Raw genomic sequence first — 20,679 nt, 5'->3', positions numbered from 1 at the left:
CTGTGTTACATAATTTATTTTCCTAATGGCCAACCATCTCCCCTTCCCTCTCTGTTTGCTTAGAGGTCACCCATGCGTTAAGAATATGCTGCCTGCTTGTCCTGGGATAAAGCATAGTTACTTACCATAACAGGTGTTATCCAGGGACAGCAGGCAGATATTCTTACATCCCACCCACCTCCCCGGGTTGGCTTCTTAGCTGGCTTATCTTAACTGGGGACCACGCACTCCTCCGTCGGGCGGGAAGGCACTCACTCGCGCATGCGCGGTGCGGCCAACTAGAACTTTCTGGTAAAAGTGTCCGTACCGGGGCTCCGTCGGTGACGTCACCCATGCGTTAAGAATATCTGCCTGCTGTCCCTGGATAACACCTGTTACGGTAAGTAACTGTGCTTTTTCAACGTAGTCTCCTTTTAACTCAATACATTTGCTTCAACGTATTTCCAGACCTTTCTTGCTGCCTTTTCATTGACAGTGTAGTTGTTCTAGTAATGGACTTGCCCTCTTGTAGCGGTTCTTTTTGCAGCTGTGTTTTGTAGTAATTGAAACCTCTTGCATTCCTTTTCTGTAATGCCACAATATAGTGAGTTGCAATAGACCAGGTATGGTATTAGGACAGATTGTGCTACTGTCCTGAAGTTAGTTTTGGTCAGAACTGATCTTATTGTCCTCAATTTTCTCATTTTAAAGAAAAATCTTTTTACTAGAGTGGTAATGTGTATGTTGAAGTTTAAGTTTGAGTCTAGTGCGACTCCCAGGACTTTGGAGGTATTCTCTATCTTTAAACGCTCACTAATGGACAGTTCTAGCTCTATGCTTGGTAGCAAGTTGTAGTCTCCAAACCATAATATTCTTGTCTTAAAGATTTGTTCAGTTTAGAGGAAGTTTCTCGTCGTCCAAGTACTTAGGTTGTTGAGGGTATTTTTCAGGTATGTTATGATGCTATTGAATAATTCTTTCTCTACCAATCAAAATTGTACCCACTTTAACTTGAATCTCTACCAATCAAAATTGTACCCACTTTAAAGTTGTTTGGAGTCATCTTTGACAGTAAATTCTCCTACCACTATCATATTAGCACAGTTGTCCAGAAATGCTTTCATCGTCTTAGAATGATTCATTCTCTTTCAAAACCACTGGAACCAGCTTCCTTGAACATATTAATCCACTGTTTGGTAATTTCCTGTATAGATTACTGTAACGCCCTTTATAAGGGCATAACAAAAAAGGAAATAAGATGCCTTCAGATTGTGCAGAACACAGCCATCAAAATTATCTGTAACAAAAAAAAATACGATCACGTCTCACCTCTTTTGTTCAATGCGCATTGGCTTCCTGTTGAACATAGAATCAGCTACAAAATTCTACTTTTAACCTTTAAAATACTTTCAAGCAATCAACCAAAGTTCATTGACAGACTTTTAATCCCTTATAGTCCTTCTAAATCGCTTTGTTCTATGTCACAGAATCTCCTTGTTGTACCATCTTTAAAGTCAATCAACACGTTGAGATCTAATAATTTCGCTGTCACTGCACCCTCTCTCTGGAACTCGCTGCCCACTTACGCATCAAATCCGCATTAAATCAATTTAAATCTAAGTTTAAAACATTCTTGTTCCAGGATGCTTTTGGACAATAACTGTCCTTTTAAGGACTAAAACAAAGCTTCGTAGTTTTTACCCTCTCCTATTGTTTTTTTCCTCTTTTTGTGCTCTTTTCTCCAAAGATTGTAGTTCTTGCCCTCTTTTTCCCATTTGTTTGAAGTAAGTCTATATGTCACGTCATGTGTTCTATTAATTTGCCCTGGTATTGTTTAGCATCTCTCAATTTTAATTAGTTTTTATGGTAGTTTTCATTGTACACCACCTAGAAGTTTGATTAAGCAGTATAAAAAATTTTAAATAAACTTGAAACTATGCGGAGAATGAAGATATCTGCATAAGAGAAGATATGATCCTGGGTCAAGGGATGGTTATTCCCTAGTACTCTTAAATAGATGTTAAATAGTACAGGAGATATTGGTGATATCTCCACAGCCCAAGCCATCATCAATGGGCAATAGCTTGGTGAGATTTATGGCTTGGGGCCTTTACCACAGGGAGTATGGGTCCCTATCCCTCCCCAAGCTCCCTGCAACAAAAAATCCTTATGGACTTGTTTGCTTAGCTTTATTCCCCTTTTGCTTATTTCTGACCTGAAAGCTAAAGGTGTTATTTTATCATAAAGACACATCTTTACAAGGTAGCCTATCTAGATAGCTTATGAAGCTTTGTAGTTTTGATTTTGGAATCTTGGATCATATTGTGCCATGTGCCTATGGCCCCACCCACAGGAAGGACCTAAGACAACTGGGCCGATTCCGGTTGGCCCAGGCGCCTCAAGCCCCACCTGTGGGCGGGGTTTGAGCCGCCTGTGCCAATCAGGCCCTAAGGCCAGCCATTCCCGTGATGGCTGGCCTGTCGGATGGGCTTGGCACCCGTCCGTCCGACCAACTTTTTTTAAGGTATGGGGAAGTGGGGGTGGGGGGTTCGTGGGGTCGGCGGGGGGGGGGGTGTCGCGAGTCGGGGGGGCCGATTGGGGGTTTGGGGGGGCAGTCGTGGGGGGGAATTCGTTAAGGGCAGGAGGGCCTGGGATCCCTCCTGTCCGTATTTTAGTGGGAGGTAGGAGATAGAGGGTGTCGCGGGCCAGGAGGGCTTGGGCTCCCTCCTGGCCGGATCGTGTGGGGGGAGGGGAGGAGATCGCGGGGCAAGAGGGCCTGGGCTCTTGAGGGGGGTGGTTTCTGTAAATGGTGTTGTTTTTGACAGACACCGGTTACAGAATCCAGCTTTTAGGCGAAGGACTGGATCCTCCTTTGCCGCAAAGCCCTTGTTTTGGACGTTTGGGGCTTAGGCTTTTTTTAGGTTGATTATATGGTATAAGTTTAGACATAGTGGTGGTCTGGGCATTTAAACAACTGAACGTAGAGGCAGGCCATTTTCAAAAAAACTCCTTTTGGACGTTTTCCCTGCTTCTACTTTCAACGTTTAAGGCCTTAGGCCAAAAGGGGACTTAGACGTTTTTTTTTATTATGCCCCTCAAAGCTTTTAAGACAAGAAAATCTAAAAAGAAAACACTTCAAAATACAAAATTTACCTTAAATCAGCTTAAGTATACAAAAGATCCAAAATGTAATATATAAACGGAAATTAAGGAAAAACTTATATGTTATTTTTAACATTTATTGTTACCTTCTTAGGAGTGTAGTTATAGAGTGAAATGAAAATGTGACTGGTTGAACTACGTACTCACAAGCACAACAGGGCCTGAATAGTTAACAATGGCAATGCTTTTTTTATTTGTAATATGTTTTCTGATAAATGAATATTTTTTAAGGTAATGTGTCTTACTGTCTACCTGTGTTTTTATAGGAAGTTTACAGTAATACGGAAAAATGTGGGGACGGTCCAATGGTTATAGAACATAAGAAAGATAACTCCAAAGAGGTTTGTTTTTAATTATTTATTTATTGTTTTAATATCAACTGGTTGACACTTGGTAAAATTCACTGGAGGAGCTATTCATTCCTCTGCCCCTGCTAAGTCACCTCTCTTTATCTTGTCACCTCTTTCCTACAAATTTAGCTCTTCTGCTATTTTTGCCTCAAACTCTGCTACTGACAACAACTCCAGCTTAAACCCATATCCATTCTCTCGCTATGCCAACTTCCTCTCTCTACCATGTACATTTGCTATCTCTTTGTTTGCTGTCCCCACTGGTTAGTGTCTCTTTCCCTCTGTGTCTTCCCACCCTCCTGTACTCACTAGCTCTTTCTCCCAAGAAGAGGCTGGGAGGGGGAGAGCTTTAGAGGTGTTTTCCTGCACTCCTTCCATATATTTTGTCAATGGTTCTTTCTCTACACCTATGGCGCAGTGTGGCACAGTAGTTAAAGCTACAGCCTCAGCACCCTGAGGTTGTGGGTTCAAACTCATGCTACTCCTTGTGATCCTGGGCAAGTCACTTAATCCCTCCATTGCCCTTGGTACATTAGATAGCTTGTGAGCCCACTGGGACAGATATGGAAAAATGCTTGAGTACCTGAATAAATTCATGTAAACCGTTCTGAGCTCCCTTGGGAGAACGGTACAGAAAATTGAATAAATAAATATCAGACTTCTCCAGAACCAAAGTGAGATTCTCCTAGTCTTGGATAGTGCTTTCTCCAAAATATCTGGATATCGGAAGAGAGTTGCAGAGGTGTGCTATATGTGCACATCTGCTCCACTTCCAGTTTCTATCGTACAGGTCTCCCTCTTTTACTCATTATAATTTGTGTCAGGAGGTCCACTCAGAAGAGCGGATCATTGTTGATCTGCTTCAGCAGTCATTTACTAGGGCTGTGTTCAGCTGCCCTACCGCTGTTACCGTATTTTCGCGGATATAACGCGCACCATTGTAAAACGCGCACAGGGGTATAGCGCGCAGAAATCACGATGATATGTACAAAAACTTTTCTATACCGCGCTCAGGCATATAACGCGCATGCTGCCCGACTCTCCTTTCGCCCGCCCTGACTTTCCGTGCGCTGTCCCGACTCTCCGTTCACCCCCCCTGACTTCCGTGCACTGTCCCGACTCTCCGTTCACCCCCCCTGACTTTCCGTGCACTGTCCTCCCTTGAAGTCCTGTCCCCCCTTGAAGGTCTGTCCCCATCCTGAAAGCCTGATGCCCCCCCCCGACGTCCGATACATCCCCCCCCCCCGGCAGGACCACTCGCACCCTCACCCCGAAGGACCGCCGACTCCCCAACAATATCGGGCCAGGAGGGAGCCCAAACCCTCCTGGCCACGGCGACCCCCTAACCCCACCCCGCACTACATTACGGGCAGGAGGGATCCCAGGCCCTCCTGCCCTCGACGCAAACCCCCTCCCCCCAACGACCGCCCCCCCCCAAGAACCTCCGCCCGTCCCCCAGCCGACCCGCGACCCCCCTGGCCGACCCCCACGACACCCCCACCCGCCTTCCCCGTACCTTTGTGTAGTTGGGCCAGAAGGGAGCCCAAACCCTCCTGGCCACGGCGACCCCCTAACCCCACCCCGCACTACATTACGGGCAGGAGGGATCCCAGGCCCTCCTGCCCTCGACGCAAACCCCCCTCCCCCCCAGCCGACCCGCGACCCCCATGGCCGACCCCCACGACCCCCCCACCCCCCTTCCCCGTACCTTTGGAAGTTGGCCGGACAGACGGGAGCCAAACCCGCCTGTCCGGCAGGCAGCCAACGAAGGAATGAGGCCGGATTGGCCCATCCGTCCTAAAGCTCCGCCTACTGGTGGGGCCTAAGGCGCGTGGGCCAATCAGAATAGGCCCTGGAGCCTTAGGTCCCACCTGGGGGCGCGGCCTGAGACACATGGTCGGGTTTGGCCCATGTGCCTCAGGCCGCGCCCCCAGGTGGGACCTAAGGCTCCAGGGCCTATTCTGATTGGCCCACGCGCCTTAGGCCCCACCAGTAGGCGGAGCTTTAGGACGGATGGGCCAATCCGGCCTCATTCCTTTCGTTGGCTGCCTGCCGGACAGGCGGGTTTGGCTCCCGTTTGTCCGTCCAACTTCCAAAGGTACGGGGAAGGGGGGTGGGGGGGTCGTGGGGGTCGGCCAGGGGGGTCGCGGGTCGGCTGGGGGGGCGGTCGGAGGTTCTTGGGGGGGGGGGCGGTCGTTGGAGGGAGGGGGGTTTGCGTCGAGGGCAGGAGGGCCTGGGATCCCTCCTGCCCGTAATGTAGTGCGGGGTGGGGTTAGGGGGTCGCCGTGGCCAGGAGGGTTTGGGCTCCCTCCTGGCCCGATATTGTTGGGGAGTCGGCGGTCCTTCGGGGTGAGGGTGCGAGTGGTCCTGCCGGGGGGGGGATGTATCGGACGTCGGGGAGTCGGCCGGGCAAGAGGGCTTGGGCTCCCTCTTGCTCCGATCGTGGATGCGGGTGCGGGTGGGAGCGCGTGCGAGCGGTCGTTCGGGGTGGGGGTGCGAGCGGTCCTGCTGGGGGGGTGAATCGGGCGTCGGGCGGGGTGGGAACTATGTTTAAAAACTTTTGTATACCGCGCTCAGGCATATAATGCGCGGTACGTAAAATCACGTATAACGCGCGCGTTATATCCGCGAAAATACGGTATATATCATTACACCTGACCAAATATACTTTATTCCTTAGCTGTTTATATGTTTTTGCTTACCTTTATCACTTTGTCCCATTCATTTTCATCCATGCTAGACCATTGCAGACGTGGAAATAAATATAGCAGTAGTTCTTAAACATTTACTGGGGACCCCCAGCCAGTCAGTTTTCAAGATATCCCGAATGAATATGCATGAAGCAGATTTACATATAATAGAGGTGACAGGCATGCAAATCTGCCTCATGCGTATTCATTCGGAATATCTTGAAAACCCGACTGGCTGGGGGTTCCCTAGGACAGTTTTAAGAACCACTGTACCAGCAGGGGGAAACAGAGAGTTCCTGCTGCATCTGCTATAGAGTGCAATGAGTTGCCTGTCAGTATTTGCTCTGTGTCCAACAAGGTAGGTGACTAGTATAGTGATGAAGACCATTCTGAAACATAAAAGGATGTAGGTGATTTTTGTTACCTGGTGCAAGGAAAAGTATGTGTTTTTTCCCTATGAAGAGTTCAGATCCCAAACGTTGTGCAGGCTGGGCTTGAGAGCGGCCTGGCATTTAACTCCTGTGTATAAGAGTTACCCTGCTAATACATCCTGTAAAGCTTAAGGAATAACAAGCCAGCAGGCTGCTACATCTACAAAGCATTACAACTCTCTGCTATCTGGTGATGATTGAATCTTTCTGAAAGACCAACAGGTTTTTATACTTTTTGGCAGTTCCCAAAGCGGTGAGGTGGTTTCAAAAGCCACTTTGGTCACAAGAATAAGGGAGGCCATCACAGTGACATATGGCACACACAGATATGAAGCTACAAAGGTCCCCAGAAGTGCATTTGTGAGAGAGGACCCAGTAGCCCCTGGACAGAGTATAAATTTGTTTTCCTGGAAGATATCTGTAGAGTAGTGATGAAAACATCTCTCCATCACTTTTCACTTCACTATAGACTGGAATTAGTTGCCAAAAAGAAAGTCACCTTTTGAAGCAGAAGTCTTTGCGACTGGTGGATTCCTCATACCATAGATAAAGAGGGTTTTTGTATACATCTTTTGACTGGAACCCACCCAAGGAGTATGCAGGTACTGGGAGTGAGAACGAGAGAGGAAGACATTGTGAGTTCCATAACTTACTAAAAAAGAAAGGGGAGTGGGTGGATATATGAGCATAAACATTGGACTGTAAGTGATAAGAGATTCAAGGGCTTAGCTATAGTGATGGCTTGCTAAATGAATACTGAAAGGTACCTGTGCACTGGCATATACAATAGAGGAATTTAATCTGTCTGATTATGCTGGAAAGAGGGTATATTTCTAGGATAGAGTGATGTTTGTGGCGAAATGTCTTTCATTGATAATAGTTTGCAGAGTGTGCACTCTTCTTATAAATTGTGCAGTGTGGAAAAAGGGCACCCTCTTTAAGAAAAGTGCACATGTAACAACATTTCTGAATGGAAAAAAATGGGCGTGAAAGCCATGCTCCTAAGGCTCCTCCCCTTGTATCCAGGGTACAGAGGGGGCCTAAGGGAGTCCCTGATTGGCTCAGACACCTAAGAACCCACCCAAGAGGAGGGGCTTGATGCCTCTGAGCCAATCAGGGCCTTAGGCCCCTCCATGTGCATCAGATGATGCACCAGGGAAGGGCTTAAGGCCTTTATTGCGGATGGGACTGACTGAGCACTCCTCCTGCTCTCGACTAAAGGTACCAGGGAGGAGGGGGTCTGAGGGAGGAGGGGGACCGATGGAGGGTAGCCTCTGCTGACAGGAGGGAAGGGCATCCCTTCCGCCATATTTAAGTTTGGGGGGAGGGTCTGGTGGCAGGAGGGAGTGGGCATCCCTCCTGCCATTTTGGGAGGTTTGGGGGTCTTTTGGGAGACGTTTTACTTTTTTTTTTTTAAATTGGGCAGATATTCTGCGTGTGTAATACATGCAAAATATATGTGCCAATTCAAAAAAAATGAAAAAAAAATCAGGGAGACCCGTCGGTAACACAATTACCGACAGGTCTACAGCAATCAGGTTTTAGGATCAGTAAAACCTGATGCTAAATAGCCAAGCAATGTAAGTGAATCATTCGCTTGGCTATTTTGCATGGGGTTTTGCTAATTTGCATAGCCGGATCGGAAAATGGACGATTGAGGGGAAAAACATGCAGTGGGTCATTTTGTGAATCTGGTTGGTTAGCAGCGATCGTTGCTAAACCTGTGAAAACAGGTTTAGCGACAATCGCTGACTTTAGTGAATCTAGCCCTTGGTTCTTTCCTCACACTGGTAGACCCCCCCTTCCCCAAGGCCTACCATATCTCTCTAGTTGTCTAATGGTGCATTGGGGCAGGAACAATCCCCATTCACTCCTACTCATTCTGTGTCTGTGGTAAAAATGGCTGCCTTGTTTTCCAGCAGCAGTCTCATGAGATTGCATTTGGAAGTTGTAGCAGACATTATTACCGCAGACAGAGCTTGGGCAGGAGCAAGTGAAGTTTGCTCCTGCCCCAAAGTGCCACTAGTCCACCTGAGAGGTACAGTAGACCTGGGGGGGGGGCACTGGTGGGTCTGGGAAGAGAGGGAGGAACTAAGTGCGAGTCATCCCTGTTTGGGGTGGGGGGAGGGAGTGAATGAGTCAGTGGGCTGGCAGTGGTGGTAACAGGGGCAGAGGAGGAAGGATACTGCTGAGAGGGAGAGAATGTAGGAATGCCGGACATCTCAAGGGTAGGAAGAAAGTAGGTCTCAAATATAAACCAAGATTAATTTTTGATGCCTTTTTTGGCCAAAAAAATCTATTTGTGTGTATGTATGTGTTTGTAAAATTTAATATATACCTATTAATCCATTTTTTTAGTGCTATAAACTATTTACATTTATTCTTCCATCCTTCCCCCTGCCCAAACAATTTTAAAAAAAAACCAAACTTGTGTAAGTAAAAGCTTGCTTTCTCTTGTTTTTCTTCTCCATGCCAGTTTTTAATTGCAAATCAAATTTATCAGGACGTATACCCCCCTCTTTTACTAAGGCGCGCTAAATGATGACGCGCCTATAGAATATAATGGACGCGTTAGCATTTAGCGCTCACTAAATCGGCTAGCGTGCCTTAGTAAAAGAGGGTGATAGTTATTTTGCTTATCTGAACCTGTTTTGGTTTAAACTCCTGAAAGCTAGTCAAGAAATATATTAAATTCGTCTAGTAAACAAGCATTGTCTATTTTTTTTGCTTTGTTTTTAAAGATTGAATTTTATTTCTGTGTTTCTGATTTAACAGTGATGAACATTCAATATTGTCATTCTTTTTCCTAGAAAACATTGTAATAATTGGTAAAATGTTGGGGGTGTTCTACATATATGTCTGTATTGTTTGCTTCTTGATACTTATGATGTACAAGTTCTTAGTTTTTAAGAGACACTTAATGATTTTTTTTGTAAGATTATTGACAGTATTCTAGAAGAAAGCCAGAAGTCAACTGAAGTGGGAGATGGACATTTGAACGTCACTGATAATGAAGTACCTAATGATCATATTTCAGATACCAGTAATTTAAATGCTGAAACAGATCTTCTTAAAAATATTCCCGAACTGTTAATTACAGAAACAACACTGCCAGAGGATATTGGAGACTCTCTGAATAAAAATTCTCATGAGCAAATTGAGAGTAATTCTGAAAAGCTTTACTCTCCTTTAGAGGATGTCTCAGAGATCCCAATAGATGAACTTACTGAATTAGCAGACATTATAAATGCAACTCAAGAGTGTCGCAAAATAGAGACAAGTAGTACTTCTGAAAAAAAATTGAATAATGGGGAAACAGAATTGAAATACAAAGACCTGGAAGAGCAGATTGTCTTGGATACTTCACCTGCCAAAGATTTATCTACCACAGAACAAATGCCTCCTGCTAAACCCCCAAGACAAGTTACTGTAGAACCAGATATAGTTGCTAGCACAAAGAAATCTGCTCCAGCCCGTCCTCCACCTCCAGTAAATGCTCCTCCTCCTAGACCACCTCCACCTTCAAGACCAGCCCCACCGCCACGAAAAAAGAAAAATGAATTAGAATTAGAGGTTCCGAAGTCATGTTTAGAAGGTCAGTATACGTGTGGATATAATGATATATGCTTTAAAATTCTGTTTTTTGTGATTATAAATGTGCACTAGATACTTTTTCTGACATGGTGTGTTTATTTTATATATTTACTTATTTGAAAAATGTGTATCCCACCTATCCACAAATCCAGGTGAATAACAACATTTACCAACAGAATAAAATAACAGAAATAACACAAACATGTAATAAGAATGCTTAGGCTATAACAGAATCATTAATCATGCAAAGTATCTATTTTTTGATGTGTCAAAAAAGCAGTACTTCTTACCAAAACCTCCAATCTAATGTCTTGGGGAGGATTTTCCAGATCCGTTAGATGAGTCTGATGTTATGGGCGGAGATTTTTCAAGGTGCCGGTCCCACTCCAGGGATTAGTTTGGCACAGCCTACACTGGTAGCTCCTGTCTTTCAATCTGATTCAGGGGTGAGTCTCGATCATCCCCAGTGGACAGTGCTTCTCATGTATGCCAATCTTCTCGGTTGGGGAGCTCAGTGTCACTCGGCTCAGAGATGCTGGTCGCCAGTGGAGGTGTCCTGGTTGATCAATGTTCTGGAGACCAGAGCCATTCATCTAGCATTGGTGGAATTCCAGTCCTGGCTGGAGGGCAAGTCAGTTCGAGTCCTCTCAGACAATACCATGGGAGTGGCCTGTGTCAATCATCAGGAGAGCACCAAGAGTTATCTGGTGGCACTGGAGACCTCTCTTCTCATGGAATGAGTGGAGACTCATCTTAGGGACACCTTGGCTTCCTACATTGCCGATGTGGACAATATCCAGGTGGATTTTCTCAATTATCATGTGCTGGATCCCGGTGAGTGATGTCTCAGGCTGGAAGCCTTCGAGTTGATTGTTCAGTCTTGTGGTTGGCCGATCATGGATTTCATGGACTCAAATGTCGACACCAAAGCACCGAGGTTTTATCAGTCATGTTCAGGGATTGTCAGGCCGAGGGTTTGAATGCTCTGGTGCAGGCTTGGCCAATGGAAGGCCTACTGCATGTCTTTCCTCTGTGGCCTCCAGTAGGCAGTGTTCTTCTTCACATTGCCCAACACGCCGGCCACGTGATTCTCATGTCTCCGGTCTGGCTCAGGCACCCGTAGTATGCAATTCTGGTTCGTCTGCTAGTGGCAGATCCTCTCCCGCTGCCCCCCCCCCCAGCCTGATCTTCTGACTCTGAGTCCTATTCCAGTGTTTGATCCGGGTCCTGTTAGACTTATGGCTTGGTTCTTGAAAGGGTTCGCCTAAGGAAAAAGGTATATTTGGATAAAGTGATCTCTACTCTGGCTTATATCTGTGGTTAGCGTATTTTTGAGGAGTAGTGTTCTGCACGTGGCATGGTTCTCCAGAATGTGAGGCTGTTTTGCCTCACATTCTGGAGTTTTCTGCAGGATGGACTGGAGCGAGGCCTTGCTTGGTTTTCCTTTCAGGTGTATATTGCTGCTTTGTCTTCCTTTCATTGTGTTTTTCATTGTAAGCAGGGCAGGATTAACCAATAGGCCAAGTAGGTACGTGCCTAGGGCCCGAAATGGTCAGGGGGGCCTGATGAAGGAGGGCATCAACATTGTTTTGTCCAAACGGCGATGGGCCCCTCCAACATCGATCGCCAACGCGGGCCCCCCCCAATCGGCAATGCGGGCCCCACCCTGATCAGCAATGCGCCCTCCCCCATCGACGGAAAGTAAGACAAGCAAGCAACGCGGGTAAGAAAGGCAACAGGAATTGTAATTGTGCAAGATGTGCTGCTTGCCCGTAGCTTCCTGTTTCCGCCTGGGCGCATGGTGGGGTGGGGTGGGGCAGGGGGCCCAGTGTACTTGGGTGCCTAAGGTCTCTCGACAAATTAATCCTGCCCTGGTTGTAAGCATTTAGCCTCCTCTTTGGATGTGATTCGGTTCTTGAGAGTTGCAAAACTGATCCGGCTACTGATCCGGTTGTCGGTTCCTGCCTGGGATCTCCAACTAGTCTTTTCCATGCTTGTGCTACATGAAAAAAGGCCTACAACACTGAAACGAGTCTTGCGGAAGTAATGACCCCCAAGAAAACCGCCTTAAGAGTAAGGTCCTTCAATGTACAGCCCCTGAGAGGTATTTACGTAAGCTTTCCATTTAAACCTTTCTATGCCGAAAAGCGGGCAAATTTTTTAAATGTTGCATGGTAAATTACGTTTCACGTAAAATAGCTGTAACTTCTGAATCATTGCTTATTTTTGAATAAAACTTTCAGTTTCTTTTCTTATATTGAATTCAGTAAAGCGACGTCGCATATGTGTGAAAGATAAACAACCAGAAAATGTCCAAATAAAGAGATTCCAGCAGGAGATTTTTAAAGAATTAAAAGAAGTAGAAAAGTATGATCGCTCATCGAAACTGACTGTAGAAGAAGCCATCCTCGTTTATCCCGAGATTATTAGTGATGTGGCTAGAACCGTAACAGCAATGCCACCCACCCAAGTCAGTGTTGAAAGACTATTTTCAGCTCTAAAAATAATCAAGTCAGATTTAAGAGCTTCTATGAAAGAGGATCTGGCAGAAGCAATTCTGTTTCTTAGAACACTACATTGAATTAGTTTTGGATTGCATTTAACAGCTATTCTACTCTACAACTATATTCCAAGTTTAATATATAAACTGTTTTAGGTTTTCCAGCTTTTGTTTTTGTTAATGTAGTTAAGCTACTACTTTATAGCCATTTGATAAAAACAATAAATAAAACTTTATTGTTTAAAATTTTTTTGTCTTTTATTTAAACTGGCCAATACAGTAGAGCGTCAGCTTCCTAGTCAGTAGTTCTGTGGTTAAATGGCGTGCATGTTGCCTTCTTTCAATCAATGTGGAAAATACATTACTATATTAAATAGTCGGAGTCATGGGTACAAGAAACTGAGGAGTCTGAGTCAAAGGATTTATCTACCGACTCCACAGCCCCCCTTCCCCTTCCAGTTGTCCAACATTTCTCTCTTTCCCCCTTCCTGTGGTCTGGTAACTCTCTCCTCCCTACCATAGTCTGGCATCTCTGTCCTTCCCCCCTCCAGGAAGTCTGAAATTTCTCTCTCCTCCTTCCCTAGTCTGACATCTCTCTCTACTTCCGTCCCCCCCTCCAGTAATCCAACATCTCTCTCCTTCCCTTTCCCCCTTCTTGTGGTGTGGCATCTCCTCTCCTTCCCTTCCCTTTTCCCTCTCCCTACTGTGGTCTGGCATCTCTGTCCTCCCCTTCCCTTTCCTTTCCCTCCCCCAGAGGTCTGGCATCGCTTTCTTTCTTTCCTCCCCATCCCCGTGATCCAGCATCTCTCTAGTACCCTCCCCCTTTGATTTCCTCCCACCTCCCACCCTTCTCCTTCCTGGCAATGCCACTCTGTCAGTCTTTGAAAACAGTAGCAGAAGGAAAGCTTTTAGGCTGTCAAAAGCAGCGTATTTACTTCACTCATGCTGCTGGCAGCCTGAGGAGTGAAAGAGTGGTGCTGCAAGGAAGGCTAAGCATGAGCAACTAATTAAACTCTGGGACAGGTGCGTGGGCCACCCAGAAGGTCTCTGTTTGCTGCCTTTGGCTCACGGCCTTACATTGAAAACCACTGTTCTAGGGTAACACATTTACTCCTTTTAATTGTGGAACAATCATGAGCAATCAGTTCAATAGCTGAAATAAAATGGTTATTTTCTTTTCTTGATGTAAACTGAAGTAGTAACAGTAAGAAATACTGGATAGTTGTGGTTTTTTGTTGTTATAAAACTAAGGCTGTAGGCCAAGATATAAATGTTATTTCTGACCAAGTTGTTTGGAGCTGCTTATGTTAAATAGGTAGCAATATACTATTATTGTAAATCTGTAATTTTTTTAAAAGTAAAACCTCAAATTTGTTGTGTTTTTTTAATTTACTTATTTTGTTATATATAGTTCTATAGAATACAGCAATAAAATGAACCCTTTGCATTAAGACTTTTCTGAAAATGTAAAATTTTGTGTGGGTTTTGGGCCCAAGATGAAACATTGTCTCTGGAAGCCTTAGGAAATATCATTCCTCACTGTCATTACACTTAGATAAGGATTCACTGAAAAGCAATACACTTCAGCTATGCTGACTTTATAACTTAACAAATTATAAATTAATTGAATGAAGCATCCAAGGTGAATAAATTATGAAAGACCTTGCCCCCTGACATTGATCATTGCTTAAGACTTTACAATACTAGTAGATCTAAAGAGGCTAATGCTTGTACTTTATTGTGTGTTATCCAGTTTGGGTTTTTAATATTAAAATATTTTACAGTTGCTAGGGACAGTTTTACTTCTGATGGTCTCCTGTCTCCAAATGCTGCCACAGAGGGTATGGCCAAAGATTCACAACATTCTTTGGATTTAGCTAGTGCAACTAGTGGAGAAAAAATAGTTACTGCTCAGGTTAGTATGCTTTGTATTTTTTTGAGAAACCCCTGATCCCTTTGCACAAACACTTTGCCATTCACCAATATGTGTACATTAATTTTATGCAATCCAAATTCATTTCCAGGAAAATGGAAGAGCAGCAGATGAACAGATAGCAACCATAGCAATTGAAACGTTCGGTCCTCAAAGACCCCGATCTAACTCCGGAAGAGAACTTACTGATGAGGTAACAGTCATCTAATAATTTAGGTTAACTCTGTAAAACATGGAAAAAGTACAGAGGAATGCTGGGTGTACATGACTAGTGCACATTCCACAGATAAGAACATAGGAATAACCATAGTAGGTCAGACCAGTGGTCCATCTAGCCCAGTATCCTGTTTCCACAGTGGCCAGTCTAAGTCACAAGTACCTGACAAAACCCCAAATAGTAGCAGCAGTGCATGCTATAGTTAATTTCTAAGCTGATAGCATTCATGATCATCAAGTTTGGATCAAAATTAGTACCTGAATAGTATGCTTGACCTGTACTCCATCTCATCACATTTGCTAGCTGACAAGAACAGTCTTACTGTTGGTGCTTTGGTTGTTGCTGTCATCAAGTTTTGTTAGATTGCCCAAATTGTCTCACCGGTGGCGGCGGTGGTGGCGGTGACCGTCTTAAAAGTGGTCCCTGATTGCATGTCAATCATGCGATAGCACCTTTTAGAGAATCGTGCCTCCAGCAAAGGTAGGCACCAGAAATGTAGGCCAGGGTTTTCCAAGTCTACACTTCCAGTGGCGTGAATTGCGCCACTGTAGGCATTAGCCATGCCTACAGTGACATTAGGTGCTGTAAAGCGCCTATGGAGGCAGGATTCTGGCACTTTTAGGTGCCTTGAAAATCGATTTAAAATGTTGTTTAAACAGCATTTTTCACTTAGCTTGGGTGCCTACCGGTTCTGTTAATTTTACACTTTACACATCACTTAAAATCTTTACAATATATAAATAGATCAATACATTTTTCCCATCAAAATATTATTATATAGTTATTAATGAAATATATTCATATCCTTCAAAAAGTGCAAATAACATTTTTCATCTTTATAAGGAAATAGTAAGCACCTATATAAATATTTAATTATTCAAAACCCAAACCAATCCAACCCACCCCATCAATCAATAAAAAATTCAAAAATTAAATTCAAAGAAAAATCCATCCCCCCTCCCCCTGGATGTGCATTTGATATATCAACAAAATTCAAAACTATAATAATTCTACAAACGACATCAATGGGCCCCATATTAATTTAAAAATTTTTATATTCCCCGACAAATCAGCATTCATGTTCTCATATTTATAAATTAAACATAAATTTGCCCACCAGAATGTGAAATTTAGACGGTCCCAATTTTTCCAGTTTCGCATAATCAATTGTATATCTGTACCTGTCATAATTAAAAACAATCGCCTCCTATATTTATCTAAGCAGGCCTTTCAGAAAGGGTTCCCTGATTGGCGTAATTTGAAAATTTTTTATAGTTTGCAGTTTCTCTCCTTTCAGACAAATATGCTAGGACATCAGGCCGCCAGGTGGTATAAATTAATATCAAAATTTGTGGCTAGTAAAGACCTGATGAACCCATGAAAGGTTTTGAACTAGGATCTCAATGACTGATGAACTTCACTGATTTTTAGAGGATGACTTTTTGTATAGGTTATATGGGTCAGAAAATGAGCATTTGGGATAATGCATTCAGATAAAAAGCATGTGTTTTTAGAAAAGATGTTCAGAGGATGGCATTACTCATGAAAGCGCATCTTGTTTTTGTTTTTTGGTTGGGTTTTTTTTTGGGGGGGTTCCTGTTGCAGATACTAAAGAGGTTACAGCTAAACGTAATCATAGAAACATTTGAATACAATGGCCAAAGTGGACCATATTGCCCATTGTTTGTCCATCCATACCAACTGCTAAGCTCTGCAGTTCCTTCCTGTCCCTTAGAGATCCTTTGTGATTGTTGCATGCTTTCTTAAATTTGGATGCCATACTCATCTCTACCATCTCTGCTGGGAGGCTGTACTGTGAATCCATCACCCTTTCATCTTCATCTTATGCCCGCTCATTCTGTAGGTACCTTTGTTACCTTAATAAAATAGATATTTTGAACATCTCACACAGGTGCCCTGCTACCCTTTATATGTATAAGTGGTAAATGTTGTAAAGCTGCTTGTCTGGGGAGCTAGCCTCTAAAACTTTTTATAATTTGAGGTGGGCTTGAGTTCTGGAGAGAAAAGTGCAATGCCTACTGAAATACATCTTGAGATCCAAATGAGAAGTTAGTTAAGAGTTATGCATCCTTTAAATTTGCCAGAATATATGTGTATTGTAGTTCAGAAGCATGCAATACACACATTCTTTGAAGAACTGCTCAAAACATACCTTCACATCTCTGTGTGTTATGGCATATATGTATAAGTAGTGCCTTTTATAACTGCTTGCTTTTTGGTTTGCCAGTATATCTACATAATCTTGATAGTGTTTTGAAAAGGTATTTTTGCATTTAACTTAGTTAATGCAGAGCTTTTGTGAATCACGGACTCTATTCTATAAAACCCAGATTAAACTCAAAGAAAAATTCCTTTTGCTAAAATTTCTACTTTTTGGGTTATTTGTATGATGTAAAGGCTCTTGTCTGCTTTTGTAATCTTTAAAAACGTCATATGGTGATAAGAATCTAAATGAAAACTTTGATAATGCAAAGCATTGCATTTATTATTGTGCTTTACTACAGGAGATTCTGGCAAGTGTAATGATCAAAAACCTTGATACCGGTGAAGAAATACCATTGAGCCTAGCAGAGGAAAAGTTGCCAGCAGGCATTAACCCCCTGACTTTACATATTATGAGAAGGACGAAGGAATATGTAAGGTATGGCCAGTTCCAGTGTATATTTTTTTCAAATATGAAGAATCTAGTTGTATTTTTTTTTTTTCTATATCAGCTGGGTTTTTTGTTTGTTTGTTTTATATATCTATGAACATAATTTAGTCTACAAAGTAAGGAACAGTGATTTTAGATGAACTTACCATTTAGAATCTTTTTTTTATAATTTTATTTTTGTGATCTTGGTCCTAACTGTACTGCAGTATTTAAATAGAAATTTAGAGCCAAATGTCCACATAGTTGACACTGAATATCTGTATGTTAAGGACATAATATTAAGCAGTTAAAATTCTGAGTGACTTTTTGAAGACTATTAGTGATGCAATTTTGATGCTGAATTTTCATAATCCATACACATTTTATTCATTAGCTGCATGAATCAACAACACAAGTGGGTGACATCATTCAGCTTCACCAAAACAGAGTAGCTCTCTTAGCTCAGAAAGAACTAGAAAAATGCACAGGTGCACAGGGATTCTTCAAATTAAGGATTGAAAAATAAAGGCTCTCCTCTACACAGAACCTTGCCAGGTCTGCAAATACGAGTCGAGTCTTCTGTGGAGTGGCCTGCAATCTTCTGACCATAATATTTCTTTTTGTGAACTCTATCACCTGATCTCAAAAAGAACCAGTCAGCTGAAAACTCTTACTCCTGCCTGAGGCATCAGAGGGCTCAAAAGTCCCAACCAGCTCCCCAGTCAGAGCAAGGGATGAGTTTTTGATTGGCTCCAGGAGAGAATACTTGTAGTAAAAAGTGACCATGCCAGACAACCTGCTGGTTGAGGGAGGCTGAATTTTTTTCAGGAAAAGTGAATCCTTATAACCTCAGACTAGTGGTTTCTCAGGAGTCCACACAAGTTACACATTTCATTGGTGAAGACTAGAGCTGCCTGATTCAAATTGATTCACTTCAGTTGAATTGATTCGATGTGGGGAGAAAATCGTCCTCACCAATTCAGTGCAGGCCCAGCGTTATCATGGTCAGGAACTTCTCCACAGTGGCAGCCTTCACAAAATGCTGCTCTTGCCAGTGTTGGGCCTTTCTTTCTGCCGGGTCCTGCCTTTGCAGAAACAAGAAGTAGGCAGGACCTGACAGAAAGAAAGGTCTGGCGCTGGCAAGAGCAGTGTGTTGTAAAGGCTGTGCTGTTGACAGGGTGTGTGTAAGGTGGGCGGTGACAAAGAGAGCAAGTGAGGGAGGGGTGTAAGGGAATAGGGGGAGTAATCAAACCTCGAGGGACATGGATGAAAGGTGCAGAATCTTGGGGGAGGAAAAAAATGATGCCTTACTACAGGGCAGGCACCCTCTAAAATTGAAAGGGGTTAGATTCCGTATGAACATAAGGAAGTTCTTCTTCACCCAGAGAGTGGTAGAAAACTAGAACGCTCTGCTGGAGTCTGTCATAGGGGAAAACACCCTCCAGGGATTCAAGACAAAGTTAGACAAGTTCCTGCTGAACCAGAACGTACGCAGGTAGGGCTAGTCTCAGGGCGCTGGTCTTTGACCAGAGGGCTGCCACGTGTGCGGACTGCTGGGCATGATGGACCCCGGGTCTGACCCAGCAGTGGCAATTCTTATATTCTTATGAAGGAAATGGCCTTGGAGACAAGAGAGAGATTAGATAAGACAGTGGGGAAGAGTGGAAGAGGAGGAAAAGAGAGAGAGATGCTGGGACAGGGGAGCTGGAAGAGAAGAGAGAGAGAAATGGGGAGAGTGGAAAAGATGCTAAATCCATAAATGGAGAGAAAAAGAGAGATGCTTGCCCTGGGATGAGGGGTGTAGGATAAGAAAGGGAACAGAAGGAGAAAAGCTGGACAGAAGGAGAGGCAGGGTCACGGGTGGGGGGATGATGGGGACACAGTGGATGGAAGGGGCAGATGCATGGAAGGGAGAGAGGACAGACGATGGAAAGAAGACAGTGAAGAGGATGATTAAAGCAGAAATAACAAAAGGTAGAAGAAAATTTTTTTTGTTGTTGCTTTATTGTAGTTCTATTGAAAAAAATGTTTTTAAATAGAAAATGGAAATAAAGTAATCTTTTTAGTAGACTAATTTTAATACATTTTTTACTAACCAGGTCGGGATAGGATACCAGAATAACAGTATATTGTACTAACTTGAAGAATGAGGGTTTGGCCTTTGAAAACTAATTTAAAAATGAATTAGTCCAGTGAAATGGTATTTTCCATTTTTGTTTTATTTCTATTTAATAATTTGTAAAGTGGTGATTAATATTTGTCAGTTTTTTCAAATTTACATCTGCTATCTTTATATTTTACACAGTGTTAGGGGACATGTGTTACTGTTTCTGTGGTGTTGCATTGTATGCAGAGTCTGGCTTCTTGGCTGTTTAGTTTAACTTTTGTCTACATATTTCTATCTTTAGTTTGTCATTACTTATTTCATACTGGGCGAAGGTATATCTGTGTTCTGTGTGTATGAAAACAACATGCTTTTCTGTTAGCATTGACTGTGCAGGATCAATCTGTTATTAATTTGGCTTGTTTAGTTTTACAATAAAAATTGATTCAACTTTAAACTTAAAAAGTTGTGTCATTGAAATCAAATTGAAAAATTGATTTGATAGGCTAAATCGAATTGAAAATTTTTTCCTTGAATCGGACCGCTCTTGTGAAGACTATCTTCAAAGTGCTCACCGAGAGTGTCAAAATGAAGCTCTCAGCACAAGGACTTGCTTCTACAGGAACTCTCTTCCATTTTGCAGGTCAATGAGATCAATCGATAGATACATTTCTTGTATTCTGCCAATTTCCAAAATAGGGTCAATGTGGGTCACAAAATACTGTGGAAAAACTCACAGAAAAAAATTTGCTGAGCAAGTCAGTCTTTAGATTTCTTCAAAGAATAGTAAGAAGATGAATGTTTCAGATCAATTTGGAAGAGATCTTTAAGAACAGGAGCCCTTTAGTGCCTTCCTATAATGAATTCCTAAGGAGGAAAGAAAATACGAGGTAGAGCAAATGTGTATCATTTGCTCTAGAAGTTCTCTTATGAAAGAAGGAATGATAATAAGTTAGGTAGATACTTGGAAGTAGAACTATCCAATATCATTGTGGTCGAGTCTGTTCTATCAAGGAAGAAATAAAGAAGATTTTATTCCAAGTACTTCTTGATCCCCCAAAAGACA

The 20,679-nt window shown here is 43.1% G+C and overlaps 1 protein-coding gene across 2 annotated transcripts in view; it reads left to right on the top strand.

The window, feature by feature from the left end:
* Positions 1–20,679, top strand: part of WDR44 (WD repeat domain 44) — a 95,096-nt gene that overhangs the window by 28,968 nt on the left and 45,449 nt on the right. The window contains exons 1-6 of one of the 2 annotated variants that reach the window (XM_033946777.1): positions 3,402–3,482; positions 7,082–7,247; positions 9,550–10,207; positions 14,491–14,621; positions 14,731–14,832; positions 17,382–17,518. In XM_033946777.1, the coding sequence (XP_033802668.1) occupies positions 7,209–7,247; positions 9,550–10,207; positions 14,491–14,621; positions 14,731–14,832; positions 17,382–17,518 (1,067 nt within the window). In that variant the 5' untranslated portion in view covers positions 3,402–3,482; positions 7,082–7,208. Of the gene's footprint in view, positions 1–3,401; positions 3,483–7,081; positions 7,248–9,549; positions 10,208–14,490; positions 14,622–14,730; positions 14,833–17,381; positions 17,519–20,679 lie in introns of those variants that run through there. The other variant, XM_033946776.1, reaches the window with a different exon arrangement.

The sequence above is a fragment of the Geotrypetes seraphini genome, chromosome 5 (assembly GCF_902459505.1).
Source record: "Geotrypetes seraphini chromosome 5, aGeoSer1.1, whole genome shotgun sequence".
Lineage (NCBI taxonomy): Eukaryota > Metazoa > Chordata > Amphibia > Gymnophiona > Dermophiidae > Geotrypetes > Geotrypetes seraphini.
The sequence above is the reverse complement of the archived record's forward strand: the minus strand, read 5'-3'. Positions and strand labels throughout refer to the sequence as shown.